General features: G+C 39.6%; 2 protein-coding genes across 2 annotated transcripts in view; one reads left to right on the top strand and one right to left on the bottom strand.

Annotated features, from left to right (window-relative positions):
• Positions 1–3,063: 3,063 nt before the first annotated feature.
• Positions 3,064–9,714, bottom strand: sec13 (SEC13 homolog, nuclear pore and COPII coat complex component). The gene is made up of 9 exons (XM_022213867.2): positions 9,579–9,714; positions 9,338–9,382; positions 7,514–7,629; positions 7,062–7,213; positions 5,672–5,805; positions 5,435–5,568; positions 5,221–5,341; positions 4,700–4,846; positions 3,064–3,901 (listed from the first exon to the last, which is right to left on the bottom strand). The coding sequence occupies exons 1-9, from the start codon at positions 9,579–9,581 to the stop codon at positions 3,791–3,793; spliced, it is 963 nt and encodes a 320-aa protein (XP_022069559.1). The 5' UTR covers positions 9,582–9,714; the 3' UTR covers positions 3,064–3,790.
• A 555-nt stretch (positions 9,715–10,269) lies between these two features.
• cand2 (cullin-associated and neddylation-dissociated 2 (putative)) overlaps positions 10,270–19,959 on the top strand; it is a 29,618-nt gene continuing 19,928 nt past the window's right edge. The window contains exons 1-9 of the mRNA XM_051948108.1: positions 10,270–10,441; positions 11,974–12,117; positions 13,102–13,256; positions 14,987–15,110; positions 15,301–15,358; positions 16,966–17,164; positions 17,752–17,857; positions 18,122–18,261; positions 19,232–19,542. Of these exons, the coding sequence (XP_051804068.1) occupies positions 10,374–10,441; positions 11,974–12,117; positions 13,102–13,256; positions 14,987–15,110; positions 15,301–15,358; positions 16,966–17,164; positions 17,752–17,857; positions 18,122–18,261; positions 19,232–19,542 (1,305 nt within the window). The 5' untranslated portion in view covers positions 10,270–10,373. The remainder of the gene's footprint in view (positions 10,442–11,973; positions 12,118–13,101; positions 13,257–14,986; positions 15,111–15,300; positions 15,359–16,965; positions 17,165–17,751; positions 17,858–18,121; positions 18,262–19,231; positions 19,543–19,959) is intronic.

Raw genomic sequence — 19,959 nt, forward strand, 5'->3', positions numbered from 1 at the left:
ATTAAAATGGCACTTTTCTTCATGTATGTGATATATTTTATATAACACACAGGAAAAATGGCATAAGGGCATAGTGTACTTGTTGTGACCTGTGCTGGTCAGACCGTCAGGTTTATTACCTCCAAGTATTGTCTGTACAGTCCTTAACTAGAAAAATATTACTCTCAATTTAACATTATGGTATAAATGAATCAATTGACACTGAAACTTTGCAATAAAGTGTCTTATCGTCTTTCTTCTCAATCATCAGTACTTGAGGTGACAGTCTAAACAGTTTGTTTGGTATATTGGTGTTATCTGATACTCTCTTTGGTAAGGATTGTAAATTCCATTACTATACAGAATTATGTGTTTGGACAAACAAGTACATTATGCCCTTATGCCATTTTTCCAGTGTGTTATATAAAATATACCACATACATGAAGAAAAGTGCCATTTTAATACTCATAAAATAATCATACAAAACATAAAAATTCCTTAAAATTCAGATTTTTAATTTAGCACCAAACAAAGAGTTGTAGTATGACCAGCAGGAGACAATTGATGGCTCCAGTGATTTTGGTGATTGTACAGTGTGTAAGAGTAAAGTTATTGAATTTTAATACTCATAAAATGATAATTATAAAAATACAAATTCCTTAAAATTCAGATTTTTCATTTAGCGCCAAAGCAAGAATTGTAGTATGACCAGCAGGAGACAATTGATGGCTCCAGTGATTTTGGTGACTGTACAGTGTATAAGTGAAGTTACTGAATTTTAATACTCATAAAATAATCATAAAAAATCCTTAAAATTCAATTTTTCATTTAGCACCAAACAAAGAGTTGTAGTATGACCAGCCGCAGCCGATTCATGGCTCCAGTGATTTTAGTGGCTCTACAGGGTACAAGAGTAAAGTTATTGAATAAATGTGCAATGTCTCTTTTCGCTGTTGCAGCGGTTTTGCTATTTGCAGACGGTCCCTGTTCACTCGTTGCACCGCTGGCTGCTCATAGACGCCAATGTTATTTCTGTAGCTTGAAAGACAGCGACTTTTGATAAAATTGGCCTTGTAGCACATTGTCTACCTTACAACGATTTGAAAGAGGCATCGTTCATGTTTTGACAACATATATCTCATGAGTTATTGATGCCGGAAGTCCGAATCTGTGAATATCTTTCCAACTTTACCGAACTCCGCCAGATTCATTGTAAACTAAACTAATGCACGTGTCTGAGTTTGCAAAGAACTAAAACTGGACTTAATTTACAGCAATTTATGCTGTACAATGGGCTGATTCATACGCCAATTGCCACGATTCATAATCTCAAATTATGTTTGTTTTGTTATTAAGCCTCCTTAGCCTCCTCATTAGCCTCCTTGCATTAGAAGGCTAATGTGTCACCGGCCCGGCTCGTTAGCGTGCAAGCTAAGCAGTACCGTCTTTCGTCCATAAACTGTATATCAATTAAAACAGTACAGTTTCATGAAATAAATAAATTACAAGAAGTTGGATGTGTTATGTACTTGACCTGTGAGGCGTCACCTGCCCCGGTAGGTCCACCGGGTCCACCCGGCGTCTACTCTTTATAAATGGCGCATGCGCGTTTGGAGCAGTCTGTGTTCGATTACCTTCCCCTGTGACCTATGTGACGTCATTCCAGTATTTTTCTACTCGTACCCATAAACTTGAATTCGTCCTCACAGGGAAGACTTCGTAGTCGTAGAAATTAGAGTTGCACTCACAACTTTTAGGTTCATACTCGTAAAAACAATCCTAACCCTTAATTTATCAAACTCATGCATATGAGAGCAGAATTTTGTGTACACATTTTTTATTAACATACAAATGTTTAACATTACGAATACGAATGGTTAGAATCGTGGATGAATACTTTTGACAGTAATCTTATTCCATACTATCAAAAATGATGCACTTTTAACGTACATGCAGGTTGTTTAGCCAAAAATAAGACTCAGGAGAAGTTACCAGTTAATTCTATTATGGTACATGTTTTTTGATATCTTCAATTCTTTGTTTAAAAAAAACTCAGTTTTATTACACATGCTGCCAAAAAAGTTGGATGAGCTGTCCAATAGAAGCCCAGTGTTCATGTCTTTACCTGCCATTGACTGAAAACACGAGACCACAGACAGATGACTGCTGGGTAATGTGACTCCCAGTTTGAACTTACTGATTACTGGAGTGATGAAAGCGTATTCAGACAGAAAGCGTCTGATTCATTCTTTCCTCACCTCTTCATCAGCCAAACACCACCAGGACTGCTGTTTTGGTTTGAAACTGTTTTCTGTCTAAACGATGAAATTTACCAAAACAAAATGCTACTACTGTATGAGACAGATCTATGAACAAAAGGTGAGCGATGGAAGCTCATTTCTGCCAGTAACAGAGAAGGTAGAGGAGAAAGTTTGGTCCTGATTTAAAAAACAAAACTAATTTATCCAAAGTCACACAGATAAAATTTTAGAAAATTTGCAAGATTAAAAGTCCCAATCATGTCAAAAAGGCACAATTACAAAATAGTGTGATAAATAAAATCCAAACAATAACACGGAAAAGTCAAAATTCTGGAAAAAAAAAAGTTGTCCTTTTCAATTAATGGATCAACATTATCAGAGAAAAAAAACTAAATTACGAATTTAAAAATGTGTGTAATTAAAAGCAAAATATTAAAATGCAAAAAATCAGACACAAAATGTTAAAAATGATATAAAAAGTCAAAACTATGTGAAGATAATCAAAATGGTGTAGAAGAAAATCTAACTAACATTTAAAAAGTCAACATGACTTCTTGGCTCAGAGCTACAAAATGTAAAAGAATAGGAGCAAAAAAAATAACAGGGAAACAAAACGAAAAAATCTAAATGGCACAAAGTTATGTAAAATAAAAGTCAACATTTTGACTAATTATAAACGAGAAGCGATGAGAGAAAAAGTGTAAGCTGAGTTAACCAGGCAGAGCTGTGAAGTAAAAAGAAAAAATCTAAATCATGCATTTATTCTTTATCCACATGTTCCACAACGTAATGACTGTAGAAGCAAATAAGACTCAGACAACGTTTTAACATTAACAATTATTTAATTACATCACATATGAAAAACACATCCACGTGTCTGATGTCACAACCTGAACAGAAAAAATCCCAAACTGCCTTGCTCCATTCACGTGAGTCAACAAGCAGTCACTTCTGGTTGCCATAGCAACGGCAGATAATTAGTTAAGGCAGGTTCTGAATTTAGTTCACTAAATAAGTCAGTCATTGTCTTATTAATCTGAAACCATTAAGCCACTCTCTTTATGTTGACATCCTGAAACGTGAAGCTGCTTCTGTAAATAAAGAGTTAACGAGACAGACTGAGGATGCTGGATGATCCGGGAGATGCTTGGTTTCTCCGCTGGTGGAGGTGGAATGTATCAGGAGCAAAGCATCATGGGAGCGGAGGATGGGCATACAGAGAGATGTCTTGTTTTACATTTTATGCTTACCAGCGTTCATGAACATGTGGAAACTATGACCTGAAGAATCTTGAACAGAAACAGTGGAGTGTGTCGGATTAAAAAGTATTTCTAAACATCATCAGAACAAAGTAGAGACTCCATCGTTGAACAGCCAAGGAGGACATTTAGAAAGATTTATTCTGGTACATTTTAAGACAGACAGACTGAGCTCAGTCACTGTGGACGTCTTGTCAGTCCAGACGTCCAGCATGTTGATGAATTCATCTCAACACCGGGGGTCGACGTCTCGGGGTCAGGGGTCGCTGTAATGTGTGTTCATGTGTGTGTCACTGCTCGTTCTGCTGTGTGTCTGTGATGGTGGACACGGCGCCCTGGCCTTTGCTGACATCACTGATGCACGCCCACTGACCGTCCATCGACTCCTTCCACAGCGTCACCTACAGACGGTCCAGAAAACAGCAGTCAGACATCAGAGGCCGGCATGACGACGACAGCTCAACACAACCAGAGGACCTTTTCATGATCCGGCTTCTCCTCGACCACAGCTTCAACAACCAGTCAGCACCATGAAGCTGGTCATCAGGAGGGTAAATGCTCCTCAGAAGACCAGAGAACAACATGGACAGGTCTAGAGCTGCAGATTCTCACAAACTAGAACCCCAAACCAGCATGGAGGTTTAAAAGCATCACAGCTAAAACAGATCACAGCTGCTGCAGTCAGATCAGGATGGAGAGATGGTAGAACATTTCTAACATCAGTTAACAGATGACTAGTTAAAAGTAAGTCGTGTGTTTTAAAATGATGACATATTAGAGTTTACCAAAACCTGACCTACATCTGATTCTCACCTGAACCACAAAACTGAATACAAATGAAAAATAAAACAAACAAAAACATTTATCCTTTTGAGAGACTAGATTAGAACAAAACACAGAAACAAGTTGCACATACAGAAAACAAAGTAGGTGAAACATCTTCTCTGTATCGTCGCCTCACATCAAGGTCACCAGTTACATTTCTACAGTTAAACCTTCATTCATATCAGTCCAATAATTCATGAAAACTACAGCATGTCAGACTTAGAAGACTACACAGAGACCAAAACAACACAAATAAAGCTTCTGAATTCACTGATAATTCTTTGGCAAAATACCTTTTAACAAAATGATTATTTTCTGTTATTATTACAAAATAATAATCATGACATAACCGTGTGTAAATCTGCACATGGTACCTTGTTGTCTCCTCCAGAAACAGCCAGGATATTCCCAGTGATGGACCAGCTGACATGCCACACCACATCGTTGAACTTGTGGAGGAGTTTAGCCGTCCAGGTGTTGCCTGCAGGGTCATCACAGGTCCAGATAAAAACACGACCGTCCTGGAAGAAGAAGGTGAAAAAAATGCTTCTCACTGTACTCTGTTGATGAGTTTTCAGGAAGCTGCACACAAAGCCTCTGAGTCTTTAAGAATTCAAATGCAGCCTGGATAGGACAACACACATCATTAGGTTTGTAAATTAGACTTTTTAAAGCAATTTCAAGAAATGAAGTAGAGGTTTTCTTTGGCTCCACCCAGTGGTACATGCGAGTAATTTCACACCGAGTAAAAAAAACTTCTGATCCAGGTTGATTTTTTTTTTGTTAATAAGGAGAAGAAATGAGTCAACACATTCTGGATGCTGCTGAGGGGCAGACAGATCAAATCTTAGAGTAAAACCAAACATATGATTCCTCTAAGTCCATGAAATCTCACCTGAGAGCAGCTGGCAATGGTGCTGGTGGGAAGACCAATAGAAGGAGCCCAACCGACGTCTCTCACCCAATCACTGTGAGCCTCGAGCTTCTGATCCTCCTTCCACTGACCGTCCTCCTCTCTGAGAAGATGCACATAAATGCATTAAGGTTAATATTGACTTTACTTAGAAGAGACACCCAGTGCAGCAGAAAGTCTCTCCCTGTTAACTCACTTCCACAGTTTGACCAGGTTGTCGCAGCCTCCGGACACGAAGCGTTTGACGTAGTTTGGTTTCTGTCCTGACGGCTGATCGATCAGACTGCCTGGAACTACAGCAGGAGCCCAACTCACTGCGTTACAGCCAATCTGCAGCAACATCACAGCAAACACACGACTGAGTGAAGCAGACATTCTCAACATCCAGCGCGGTATTTGATCTGTGTGTCGCTGAGCACTGCATCAGACTCACAGTGTGCGCGTTACTGATCTTCTTGATGTCCCACTGCTGGTCTCCAGTGAAGGTGAGGAGGGAAATCGCTCCATCTGAGCTGCCACAGGCCAAGATCAGACCAAAGTCATAGGGACCCCAGCAGACCGAGTTCACTGTAGACACAGAAACAATTAAAACAAGACCGACTTCTCCAGAGACAGTCAAAGAAATGGGTTGAAACAAGTGTAGAGCACATTTTATTCAAATATAACACAAAGTGCTTTACACAATAAAAACAAAGAATGCAAATGACACCCCTCAACCCTAAATTTAAATTCCCAAAAGACAAGAAGTCCTAATGAAGGACTTCATGAAATGCCACCACAAACAAATGCAATGAGAAAACATCAGAGGTTGGATAAATCAAATATTTAGAATTGCAAAATAAGACAACAATAAAACAGTGAAGTGTTCAAAGAAAGAAATGTAGAAACAGGCTAATTAAATAAATAATAATCATGTGATAAACAGACTAAAAAGGTGGGGGTCTCTGCTGCCTTCAGGTCTTCAGATAGGCTATCCCAGAGGCATAGACCACACAAAGAAAAGGAAGTTTGTTTTGACGAAATTAAAACCATCAGAAAACCACAAGGTTACATCAAATCTCCAGTAGACCACTTGTAAGCAATGAAAAGGAAAAAACAACAAGAAAGAAACCAATAGAACTGAACGGAAACCAAGGAGAATCCAGAACCTAAGGCCAAGTGATTTAACAACGCTTTATTGTGAAAAAATTCCCACAGCAGTGATAATCTGGGGAGTGATTTACAACAGAGAGAGCTGCTGTAGCAGCAGGGCTACGTAGCCGACACCTCCAGGGCCCAACCAAGGGGAAAGAAAAACACTGGTGGCATGAAAGTGAACAACAATGAGGAGTCAAACACCTCAAAACAAGGAAATAATGGTGTGACTAAATGTCTGATTTGGAAACGGTCTGGACTTCTAAAGCTGGATAACCAGCGGAGAAACAAATCCTGTAGGTGACTGAGACGCTAAGGACGTCTGCGGTTCCTCAGACCGCTACTACAAAGAACCTGAGCTCACAAACAAGCCTCTTGTTTTCAGTTAGTCACAGCTGATCATGTTTACCTTTTTAACCGTTACCACAAAGGACACGATGAGATAAACATAAAAGTTCTGATTTTATGGATGCTTTCACAAACCTAAAGGAGCTCTGATGCTGACATTTCTAACAGGTTGTCTAAAAATAAAATGATCGAGCATCAAATCTCTAAAATGTATGCTATGCAAATGACCAACACAGATCAACATAAACGGAGTACGTCCCAGCACCCAGACGTTTCCTCCACACCGTCAGGCAGGACAAACAGGATTCTGAACCTCACACTGATAAAGCTGAGCTACCGACCTGAAGACTCGTGTCCGGTGTACTCGTACATCTTGTCCCAGGCTCCGTTCTCCTCCTTCCAGATGATGACTTTGCGATCGTAGGAGCAAGAAGCCAAGATGTTGCCGAACATTGGGTGAGCCCAGGCGACCTGCCACACGGGGCCCTCATGGCTGCACAACACCGGCACAAAAAACAGGACCAAAGTATGATTCAATATTTTTACCAAAACTAAAAACAGTAGTTACAGGAGACAGACTTTCACCCTCGAATCCTAACCAACCACCACTAATGGTTACAGTTGTGTTGTCTCATGTGTCTGATGTCATTTATAAACCTAAACCACCACTGTCCCAACACAAACCAGAAAGGAGAGGAAAAGTCTGTTGTAAAATGTTATTTAATGCATTTTCACTCATTTTCAGTGGGATCGGGGCCCTTATTAGCTTTAGCCTGCTGGTTTGGTTTCTTACCCTCTAAGGTCTGCGACCAGGATCTGTCCTCCATTCCGAACATCAAAGATCTTGACAGTTCGGTCGGAGGAACAGGTGGCCAGACGAGTGCCGTAGTAGTCCATCTGGGCATCGTGCTGAAACAGAACAAGAAAACATCAAGACCCACAGTATGAGGATGATCTCTCCTACCGTCTTTCTACGTACATTTTCTTATTTCAGCTAAAAAAAACACCAAACAAAAGTAACATTAACAGACACATTTAATGCTGGAACACAGTGAGGAGAGCTGGTGGCATTGTCAAAGTAGAAACACCAGCCTACAAAAAACACAATCAGCTGTTGAATAGGTCCTATTACCGCTAGAACAATCGTTCAACTCAAAGAAAAGCAGTTATCAATCATTTCAAGAATGTATTAACTGTTAATTGTTGGTCTTACATAACATTAAAAACGACTATTTGAAAGTTTTGGATTGTTGGTTAAACAAATCACAACACATGAAGAAGTTCAGCTGATAGTCTTCTCTGTTGCTGATCACTGAGCTGCAGATTAATGATTTTAGGTACAATTACACTCCAAATCAAATGGTTCTCTGATGTGTTGTGTTGAAATGCAGATGTGTGAGTCTTAAATCTTTGACCATCATGTAACAACGCTGAACATCTGCACTCCAGTCGCTTCTCGCTTGCTTCATTTCAAACCTTTAACAGAGTTAATCTCATTGAGTGCCTTTAAATCAAAACTGAGAGATCTTGAGGCCCTTTCCACAACATGCACTTGTATTTTAGAACTTCCTTGGAAATGTATTTTGTTTGGGTTTTTTTGTTCATATTTTAATTATGTTTTAACTGTGCAGTTTTATAACTGTACTTTGTAGTTGCTATTGCCTATCTTGGCCTGGACTCCGTTGAAAACGAGGTTCTTAATCTCAGCTGGTCTCTCCTGGTTAAATAAAGGTTAAATAAAATTTTAAAAAATCTACTGTGCTTGATTATGGAGGTAGAATGAAGAAATTGTGTCACTGGCAGCAATTCTCATGGACCTGACTGCATCAGTTCATGAACTGACGACTCTTCACCTGAATTACACGTCCTAATGGGTAATTAATGTCTAACAATTTAATAAGATCTTATAGGGAGAAGACTGCACCAGACTATGCACCTGTCACATCTATGTTTAATTTTAAACATTTTTAACATTTGTTAAGGTTTGGTTAGGTTCATCTTAGCGTATTTATCTATTTTCACTTTAAAATAAACCAACTGCAGAAGTTTGCACAAACTATTGCACTCAGTTTTACAGGAAGAATCAGATGTCACAGCAGAAATGTTTGTGACGACTTTTACCACAAACAGGAGTGACAACACAAAATATGTTATTATAATGCAGATTTTGAAAAAAAGTATCTGTTATTCTGGTTGTGTATTTTGCCATAGAGGACTATATGTGTATCACAAGTTCCAAGTAAAAATACCCCGTTTGAACTGACTGGTTTACAATTACAGAAAACAGTGACGGTAGCAAACCCTCTAACTGAAGAGACCAAGGACCACAGAATACTACACGACTGATTATAAATTAACTGGAGTTTATTTTCTGTTAATCCACTCTGACATGATGTTATTGAGCTGCCACGGTGTCAACCGTCAGCGAAAGTAATTTTAACACACAGACATGAAACATGACGCTACAAACATGCCAGTGGAACCTACATTAATGCCACATTGTGCTGACATATGAGTTTGTGCTGATTAGGAACAAAAACTACACTCATTTAAACTGAATGCTAACATTAGCTTCGAAAATCTACCAGTTCGGGTTGAATGAAAAGACGACACTTACGATCATGTCCTCGTGGGAGGTGTCCACCGTGTTAATAACGGAAACCTGAAATTCACAAAGAAACGAATCAGCATAAAAATGACGCTTAAATAAATAAAGGTGAGCTGTAGATTAGCCTCCTGCTGTTAGCTGCTGTGCTAACAAGCTAGCAGCTTGTTCACGTCAGCAGCTAAACATTAAAAACCGCAAATAACAGTTAGCAACTTCACTCACAGAGTAAATTAACAGTTAACAGACTCACCATGACTGCAGATAAAGGGGAACACTCCAGAAATGTGTTACTTATGCTTTCTTAAATTGAATTAATCCGGTACCCCGCAAACTACTCCGACGTGGCAACAGCTTCCCACTGAGTCCCACCAAACTTGCAACCGGCGGAAACGGCACAAGCGCAGAAACGGTTCCGCCTTTCCCGAAGGCCAATGAAAAAAAAAAGTATATTCCTTGGCAGATTCTGGGTTATTTTAGATTCTGGATTATTTTAGATGCCATTCCCAACTTAATAAACATAATTTAGATTTAAGTTTTGAATCTAAAGCCACAACATTGACTTTTATTTTAAACAAAAAAAGATTTAAAAGGTTTAATCAACGCAAAAGCATGAATCACAATAATTTATTTTAAGACTGTTTCGCATTTAAATATTTTATTTTAATTTTTTTTAATTATTCAGTGTCTTTTAAATGATTTGATTCTAATGTAATTCTAATGTAAATTTTATAATTCACAAACCAATGTTAATATTTATTTTTTTGAGCCGACATTTTATGCTAATTAACTACTTAAATGCTTCATTACAGATTTCAGCTGTTATTGTGAAACTGTCCACACAGCGGCGCCATAAACCTGGAACTCTTTCCTCTCCACGTCTATTTTTATCGGAACCCACCGGGTGTCGGGTTCCACCGGCGGCTCTGGCCCTCCTCTCTGCCCCGGCAGCCTCGCCATGTTGTCGGCTTAAACCTGCTGTCAAAGTTTCCTGACTTTATCGAACAATAAGTTTGCTGTCGCCGGTGACACCTGTCAAAGCAGCGACATGTCGAGTGTGTCCTACCACATCTCCAACCTGCTGGAGAAAATGACATCTACTGACAAAGACTTCAGGTAAGCAGCAGCTCTGACAGTGAGATGACACTTTTGAGTCCTGACTCATGTCATGTGTGACATTTTACTACCCAGGGAGGCTTTTCTGTCTTCTTTATAAACTTTATTTGATTTATAAACCCACTGGAGGTCTGCTTTTAACCAACTGAATTTAGAATTTTAATGTTTTATTAACAGACTTTCAGAAAACAGTATAAAACACAAATATATTTGGTTTACTGTTTAGCTAATAAAAACAAACATCAGATCCTCCATTTTGAGAAGCAGGAAGCAGCGAATCTGACCCTTTTTTATTCACTTTAAAAGGACTAATGCAAGTAATAATAATAACTTTATTTATATAGCAGCCTTAAGAACAGTGTTCACAAAGTGCTTTGAGAGTTAAAACATGCAACACAATCAAACAAGCTATAGGAGACAAATCAGAGCAATCACTTACAAATAAATAGTGAAAATGACAATAAATTAAATGAATAATTTGCTAGATTAGCACACAACTCAAACCAAGGAACTAGGAAGTTTGAAAATTAAAGAACAAGATAAAGCGCTAAAATTAAAAGTAAAAAAAGTCGAGAATTTTTTTAAAAAAGAGAGAGATGACATCACACCAAACAACCAGGTAGCTGAACATCAAATAAAACCAGAGAACATCTAAAATAAACAGGACAGAACAAAACACTAAAACTACATGAAGCTTAAAGCAAACCTCACATGAAAGGAAGTCTGTAAAAGTGGATTTTAAGAAGAGATTTAAAAGAACTCATTGACTCTGCAGGCTTTATCTCCTCAGGCAGGTTGTTCCAAAGTGGAGGTCCTGATGGAGAACGCTTGGTCTCCTTTAGATTTAAGCCTCGACTTTGGAATGACCAGAATAGATCCACCTGAGGTTGTGAGCAGGATCATACGGGGTCAACAGATCACAAATGTAGCTTGGGGCAAGAACCTGGCAAGCTTTAAAAGTGATCAGTAAAATCTTAAAATCAATTCTGAAACGAACAGGGAGCTGGTGGAAGAAAGCCAGGATAGGTGTGATGTGAGGTGGTCAGTTGAAGCCGGTTTTGGACACATTGGAGGCGACAGGAGCTTTTCTCTACAAATAATCTCCAACTTCATGTTTGTTGAAGACATTTCATTCTTAGTCCTTGGAGGTTTGCTGTAGTGGGGTGTTTACTGGTACGCCCGCATACGGTGGACTGACCAACACAGAGCATGAGTCTGAGCCCACACAGGACATTTCTATACATTTTATAGGGATGGTTAGAGAGTAGGGAGGGGGCCCTATGTAAATACAACAGTGAATAGTGATTAATTTGGTTGCTAATCAGTAACAGAGGGTAAGACAACAAAGAACAAAATGTGGTTGAATCAGGTGCAAATAGCAAAGGTACGACAACAAAAGGTAAGAGGAGGTCTGACAGTAACAAATAAAACATGAAAGAAGTGTGGATAACCATGGGAAATGGAATGAAGGAGTGACACTGGAAGGTATCTGTAGCTAAAGGTGTGCTATTTTCTTCATGTTGCATGTGCAGGTTCATGGCCACCAATGACCTGATGCTGGAGCTGCAGAAGGACAGCATTAAACTGGACGAGGACAGTGAGAGGAAAGTGGTGACCATGTTGCTCAAACTGCTGGAGGACAAGAACGGAGAGGTGCAAAACCTGGCTGTGAAATGGTAAAACTTACTATGCATTCAAACTATTCTGCTGTGCTTCGTTCCCTTTTTTTAAAACACAAATTCTGTGAATCACCAGGGAAATCACTTACTTCTGCACATTTCTCAGCTTCGCTGTCTTCAAGGTGGCGCTGTAGTCTGGAGCTGCACAGGAAACTGATGTTAAGTCTAATGATATTTTAACATCTACAATTATTCTGGTCCCTTTGTCTGTTCTTAAACAGGTATTTTTAAAAATTCTTTCTCTATAAAACCGGCTTTTGAAGAGGAAAATTTAAATTGCACAATAAATGGGCTTCAGTTACTTTGTGTGAACACTGAAAATAAAATGACTGAAGTAGTGCTGCAAAGATGAATCAATGGATTAATTACTGTTCTGATAAAGAATGAATCATCTGGGGGTTTTCTCCAGTTATGAACAACTGCACGATCACTGAACTGACTTTTCTTGAGGCCTCGGTCTTGAAAGTTTGAAGAATTCAAAGACATCTACACAGCTTTTTTTAACGGTTTGAATGTGATCAGTTCAAATTCAGTTCCAATTCTTGGCAGCACAGCAGAGCACGTATTTAATTACCCTAAGTAGTCCTGAAAAATAAATCACTTGATTGCTTGATGACAAAATATGACTTACTTAATTTGCCAAAAGATCATGAAAGACTCACAACATAAGAGTGTTATTAAAGCCTGCACAGTCATTAATTGAACCGTATGTATTGATGTGACGTGTCAGTTCTCAGAGCTTCATCAGGAAAAAAAACTTTCAGACAAAAACACAATACAGCAACAACTACAGAATAAAGGTCAGCTCTTCCACCTTACATTAGAGTAAATGAAATAGCCTTGGGTTGTGGACTGGTGGTTGGTCAAACCAGCAGATTAAAGCTGTCACTTTGAGCTTTGTAAACCATGTTGAATAATAAGAAAATGACAAATAGTTACATGTATAGGCTGAAGTATGACATAGGTGGGTTTGATTTTCAGTCTGGCCCCTCTGGTGAGTAAAGTGAAGGAGCCTCAGGTGGAGACGATGGTGGACTTGCTGTGTTCAAACATGACGTCGGACAAGGAGCAGCTGAGAGACATTTCCAGCATGGGACTGAAGACTGTTATTGCTGAGCTGCCACTGTCTTCATCAGGTGAGGGTTGACTGCTGTCTCAGAGCTGGTGATGATCAGCTTCTAATGGCAGCTTTTGATCTCACATTGAAGCCAAATGGTTAGCAGGAAACTGTGGCCTTAAATGGTTCCTGTGATTGTTGGTAACAGGAAAGCAAAAATGTTCGTTAGACATTCACTCAGGTTTCACTGTCACTGACTCACTAGCCAAGTTGTGTGTTTTTGAGGGATTTCCCTGAAACTTGTTAGGGAGTTGTTTCCTCAAGCGAAGGAGTTCAAGTAATCTCTGGATCTTGTTCATGAGTGATGGGAAAATGGAGCGAGAGATGGACAGGCGTCTTGGTATGGCATCAGCAGTAATGCGGGCGTTGTACTGAAACGTCGTCACAAGACGAAGCCGTCAGTTTACCATCCATCTACGTTCCAACCCTCTCCTATGGTCATGAGCTCTGGATGTCTGAAAATAGCTCAGACATCCGGATGGAGCTCAGAGTAGAGCCACTGATCCTTCACCTCTACAGGAACCAGTTGAGGTGGTTTGGACATCTGATTCAGATCCTCCAGGGAGGCTTCCTTTGGAGGTTTTCTGAATGCCTGGGAGGAGTCTCCAGGTAGACCCAGAACTCGCTGGAGGGATTATATATCTCATCTTTGAACATGTTTCGGCCCTCAAAATGTGATTGTTTTGGGCAAAAAATAATTCCTTGCCTTCCTGTAGGGTCCTACTTACTGCCAGCGCTCGGGCCCTAACAAGGAAGGCTAAATACAAACTCTCAGGACTAGCTCAGAGTAGATGACCAACTACTGGGCAGGTGGTGAAACACTGAGGCCAGCAAGTGGGTGTGAGTTGAGGCTGGCCAATCTAGGAAGTCAGGCTGGAGGAGGAGCAGCTGATCAGAGCAGAGGAGGTCAAGACAGGTATCCATCTATCGGTTCATTTTCTTCTCCTCATCTGGGATTTCCTTACAAAGCTTATGAACAGATCCAGATGTGGGTTTAGCTGGAATAAATCCAACAACCTTTGGCCAATCATCTCTGTCAGTGCAAAGTACACACCTATGGAATTCCTTACCATCAGAAATTAAATCCCAAACAGAACTGAAGAGGTTTAGTGTGAAAGTTAAGTTTTGGCTCAAGCAACAGCAGAAGTATGAACATAAACTGTCAACATAACAGCTTATTACTAATGTTCAATGTTAAACCCAACCCAGTTTTCTTTTATCAGTGATTGACAGCTGCAACTGTTTTTATTTATTTATTGTATTATTCACTGTAGTATTTGTGGCATTGCATTTTTTAATTGTATTAGTATATTTCATTGTATTTTAAGCACCTGACCAGGGACAAGGACTGCAAATTAGCCGAAGCTAAACGTCTTATGTGCATCACATTTTCCTTTTTTTGTGGCAATGTTGTATTCATCGTCCCTGTCAAATAAACATTAAAAATAAAAATTGGTTCGACATTGATGTTGAAGTGATTTTTGTTTTAAGTTTTACTGAATTACATTAGATTTTGTCAGCTGGTACAGATCCCTTACTCTGAAAATTGAGACAGATTGCAGTGTATTGTCAAAGTGTGCAGCAAAACTCTAGGCATGACCTTGAATACCCTTTCTCAACAGTACGAAGTTAGGATGATTAATACACTCTTTAAAGTCTGCTACAATCAGAATCTGGCGGCTGAGAATAACAGAGCATGTGCTTTACTGCGACTTGTATTTCCTTCCATGTGTTTCTGTGGGTTGACAGGTTTGACTCTGACTGCCAGTGTGTGTAAGAAGATTACCTCCCAGCTGATTGGAGCGATGGGGAAACAAGATGATGTGTCAGTTCAGCTGGAGGCCTTGGACATCCTGTCGGACATGTTGGGAAGGTAATAACATGTCTGTCCTGATTCACACAGGTGTGGTGTTGAGCCTTTATGTGTCCACCATCTGAAAATACCAACATGCACGGTTCATTTAACTGTACTTAAAGCAGTTCTTTCAATAAAACCAGAATCCAAACAAAAACACTTGATAATGGTGTTTTCACTGATTGTTGTGCCTTTGCTTTCTCTGCAGACTGAGCGGTGCACTAGTCAGTTTTCATGGCTCTCTGCTCTCCAGCCTGCTGCCTCAGGTAAGAAACACTCAGCCAGACAAGCCTCAGCTGACACTGAAATGCAGTTTCTGGCTTTTTTCTTTCAGTTGTCCCAGTTTGTGCTGAGGAACCCTGCATAATATGAGAAAATTTTCAGTATTATGAGACACCAATTTATTCTGTTTTTGCAAAAAACTTTTCTCTTTATATGTAAAAATCTGCATTACAATGTTGCCACAAGGTATTTTTGACCTTTCCCTCATTTTACAATAATTTGTACTTGGTTTTGTTTGTTGATGTGATCCTTATGCAGGGATGTGATTTTTCCGCGAATTCGCGGAATTCCGCTTTTTTTTCAGGGATGGGAATTTACCGCGGATTTCCGCCGATTTCATTTGTTTGAACGCCGATTTCACAAGTTTGAACACTTTATTGTCCCTGATACTCCCGCGCGATGGTAACGACGTTAACGATAGCTTGTTAACGACGATTGTAAACGGCCCAGAGATTTGAAGTCGCTGCGCCGCCGCCGCTGCCGCCCCGTCAACAACCTTCCGCTAATATCAGAACTTGCTGATCCCATCCCTGCTTATGGAGTCTAATGCAAATTTATGAGGATAATAAAAGATACCTTAATTGATGTAAACTCTTTTTAAAACCTAGTTTTTGCAATCATGTTAGTTTCGGATACAGTTGTGCTTATATCTCGTACAGATGAGAAATGTCATAATGTTCATTACAGCAGCAGTTAGAAACAGAGTAGTCATAAAAGTAACAGTAGTAGTAAAGTTCTTCTCAGTGTTAATACAAATTAAGTATCAGATAACATGTCATGGTGAATGTCTTGCTATATAATATTTATCATTTTATTCAGTTAAAAGCAAAATATAGTTTGTTCTGTTTAAGAAATATTTGGATTGCAAGCTTATGGCCAAAACGATAAATTATGATCAGCATTGAGATTGAAATCATTTGTTATGATTATTAATTAACTTTAGGGACAAAATATTTTTATTGCACTTTTGAATTAAAATAAACTGAGCACTGCTGTCAATTTCATTTTTTTATTGAGAGACCCAACAATTTCCTGATGTTCCCTAAATGCCTCACATGCACTGATACCAGTCATGCTGCTGTGCAACAAGAAGCCTCTAGTTTCCAAAGAGTTACTGCAGCACAGCATTTCAGAGAGGCGTGTATATTAAATGACTTTGAAAAGAGTAAAATAAGGTGTTCAGACGTCAGATTTATCTACGCAGAAACCAGGTGATTTTATCTACATGGGCTGCTTCCTTTTTTTGTCAATATCGCAGTCGATCATGTTCATTTAAATGTGTGAATCTAAAATCATGATCACAAATAATATTCTATTCATTGTGCAATCCTAAGAAGTATATGTTTATATTATCAAATTTGTAATGATACCTGAAATCTATTTTAAGTAAAATGCATGTCATAACGACTGCAAAGTACAAGTTTTCTACTTTTTGTTTGTAAGAATACTGTTACAGCATTGTCACTTGCAGCTACATTTCATTTCACTGGATTTTATTTTGTCATGCCTCACCTATCTTGTCAGCTGTCCATTCATTCACCCGCTGCACGTTATATATTTATCTAATCTTTTCTTTTTCACCTTCCGTTAGCTAACCAGCCCCAGAATGGCAGTCAGGAAGCGCTCCATCTTGGCTCTCGGTCACCTGGTGCCCTGCTGTAGCCCCGCCCTCTTCTCTCAGCTGACTGAACACCTGGTGACGGAGCTCTCTAAGGGCCCGCCCACTTCAAACACCAGGACGTACATCCAGTGTCTGGCGACCGTTAGCCGACAGGGCGGCCACAGAGTTGGTGAGATCTGTCATCACATTTATGCTGCAGTTAGTTAAATTCAGTGTTAAGGTTTATTACCATGCTCTGAAGTGACTTTTTTGACCTTCTGATACGGTGATGACACAATAACTGATCCTTTTCGTGTTAAGTACTTATGTACTTAAAAAACTAGCCTCAGTTGTACTTTGTCTTCAGTGGTAATTTACATATATCAGCATGGTTACCTACAGCACTAAGGAGGTAAACATTATACCTGTTTCCTTCAGGATGTTAGCGTTGAGCTTGTTAACACATAAGTTGACGTTAACACTTCTGCTTATTTACTGATAATCCCGAAATGGATTACATGCAACCATGTTGTTGAGCACAGAGAAGCCTCTAGTTTCCACTCAGTAAATTAGACAGGTGTGTGATCACAAATTACTTTAAAAAGAGTGAAGTCAGCTATGTTAATATCAGATTTGCCCAAGATGAAACCAAGTGAACTTGTGTTTATTTCTAACCACAGTAGATCACACTAGCAGAGCAGTTAGCATGTCTTGCTTCACGTGTCTTTGTGGGATTTAGTGCAGCTGAACTGCAGATGTTTTTCTTCTGGTCTGAAGGTGAGCATTTAGAGAAGCTGATCCCCATGGTGGTGAAGTTCACTGGTGTGGAGGACGATGAACTCAGAGAGTATTGTTTCCAGGCCTTTGAAGCCTTCATACGCAGGTACACACAAACAGTCATGCTTCAGAGGACATTACATTGACCTTCATTTATTTCCTGCAGATGTGCACTTACCGTAGCCATAAGCCCAACTTCTCTAACCCTAATCACCCTTTCCTCAACTTTAAGCTAGTTTTTTTAATTTAAAATTGTAATTTACATTATGGGAACATTTGGTGCCCATAATGTGATGGTTGAAAGAGATTCAGTCCTTGCATTGTTCCTGTCCTTGCTCTGTGACTCGTGTTACGTCCATGTGATTGTCAGGTGTCCAAAGGAGATGTCACCCCACGTTGCCACAGTGACCCAGCTCTGTCTCAAGTTCATGACCTTTGACCCTAACTATAACTACGATGACACTGAGGAAGAGGAAGACAGCATGGACATAGAGGACGGACTCGATGAAGGTTTGTGACATCTGTCCGTCCGCTAGCTCGATCTGTAGCAATCGCTCAGCAGAACAAATGATCTTCTACAGTAGCTCCAAACAGCTTCAGTTTCTGTCCGTCGTTGAATTCGTTCCACATTATTCCTTAACAGTATGTTGGTGTTCAGATGTTTCCATCACATGTTGTACAGAACAGACAAAACATTTACAACACACAGACAAGGCTCCTGATGGGAAAAAAGTCTGTAAATATTACTGGAGAGGATATGATGGTAAAACTCACCTTCCCCAGAAGACACAAATCCAAACCCACTGCCCTTTGTTGTTACTTTTGACTGACATATATGTTTATACAAGATAAGTCAAGCTGCTACAATTTGTTAGTTGTCAGCCATTAAATTAATCATCATTTATATCAATATTGATAAAAAAGAAATGGTTAATTGGTTACTCTAAATTGTCCGTAGGTGTGAATGTGAGTGTGATTGTGTGTCTGTATATGTAGCCCTGTGACAGACTGGTGACCTGTCCAGGGTGTCCCCTGCCTTCACCCGAGTCAGCTGGGATAGACTCCAGCACCCCCCATGACCCTAGTGAGGATAAAGCGGTGTATAGAGGATGGATGGATGGATAAAAAAGAAATGTCAAATTTTCTGATTCCAGTGTCTTAAAAGTGAATATTTTCTGAGTTAGTTCCTCCAGGCATAGATGACTCCCTTACTAATGTGACGTGAATGGAAAAATGCTTTTAAGAGTGCTGCACAAAATGTCACTTTTTCATCATAATTTTTGTATTTGTCTGATAAAACGGCGTTTCAACTTTTCAAATGATCATTTCAATCTGCAAGCTGTTCTTTAAAGCTGTTAAAAACTGTTATAAACACAAAAAGATTGTTGTAAGTACTTTGAAAGAAGCATTTTGAGAGGTGTTTGTTGCACTTATTTTGTGAAGTAACTGCTGTCTCGTCTTATTTATTGACTTCACCCAGAATCAGACGACGAGTACAGTGACGATGACGATATGAGCTGGAAGGTGCGTCGCTCCTCCATCAAGTGTCTGGAGGCGTTGATAAGTACTCGCCGAGACCTTCTTCTGTCGTTCTACTCCTCCATCTGCCCCACACTGCTGACCCGCTTCAAGGAGCGCGAGGAGAACGTGAGGGCTGACGTCTTTGCAGCCTTTTCAACGCTGCTGAGACAAACTCGCGTGGGATCGAGTCACCATGGCCTCATTCTGGCCGGTGCAGACACCGGGGCGTGCAGGGAGGAGGAGCCGGCCGTCACCTTACTGAAGAAACAGGTACCGACTGGAGGCATCAGCAGGTCCAAAGCCTCTTAAAAAGCACTAAAGTTGGCTTTCATTACAAAGAAGCCTGAGAAGGAGTAGAAGCATTTTAAATTACATTTCAGAAAGTCTTAACTATCATTTACAGACATATCTGTACTGTTGTAAGTAACATTTTTTACCTTATTTTTTCTGAGATAAAATCATCAGATGTTTGGTATATATATGACTAAAGTACTGCAACTGTTAAATTTATTCATACAAATTGCTGCTGATTAATTTTCTCCATGGAAAGTTAACACACTAATTGTTGCTGCTCTGAAAAAATGAATTGATTTTAACTGGATAATCCATTCATCCATTTTCTGTTGTTTGTCCGGGTCCAGCTCATTATATCGTTAGGATTCACTGTTGTATACTATTGGAAATATG

Source organism: Acanthochromis polyacanthus, chromosome 5 (genome assembly GCF_021347895.1).
Source record: "Acanthochromis polyacanthus isolate Apoly-LR-REF ecotype Palm Island chromosome 5, KAUST_Apoly_ChrSc, whole genome shotgun sequence".
Classification (NCBI taxonomy): Eukaryota; Metazoa; Chordata; class Actinopteri; family Pomacentridae; genus Acanthochromis; species Acanthochromis polyacanthus.

Coding starts and splice junctions, on each gene's coding strand:
- sec13 (XM_022213867.2), bottom strand. Junction 5,806..7,061: donor CACCGGACACGAGTCTTCAG/GTCGGTAGCTCA, acceptor CTGTGTCTACAG/TGAACTCGGTCTGCTGGGGT. Junction 4,847..5,220: donor CCATTGCCAGCTGCTCTCAG/GTGAGATTTCAT, acceptor TTCTTCTTCCAG/GACGGTCGTGTTTTTATCTG.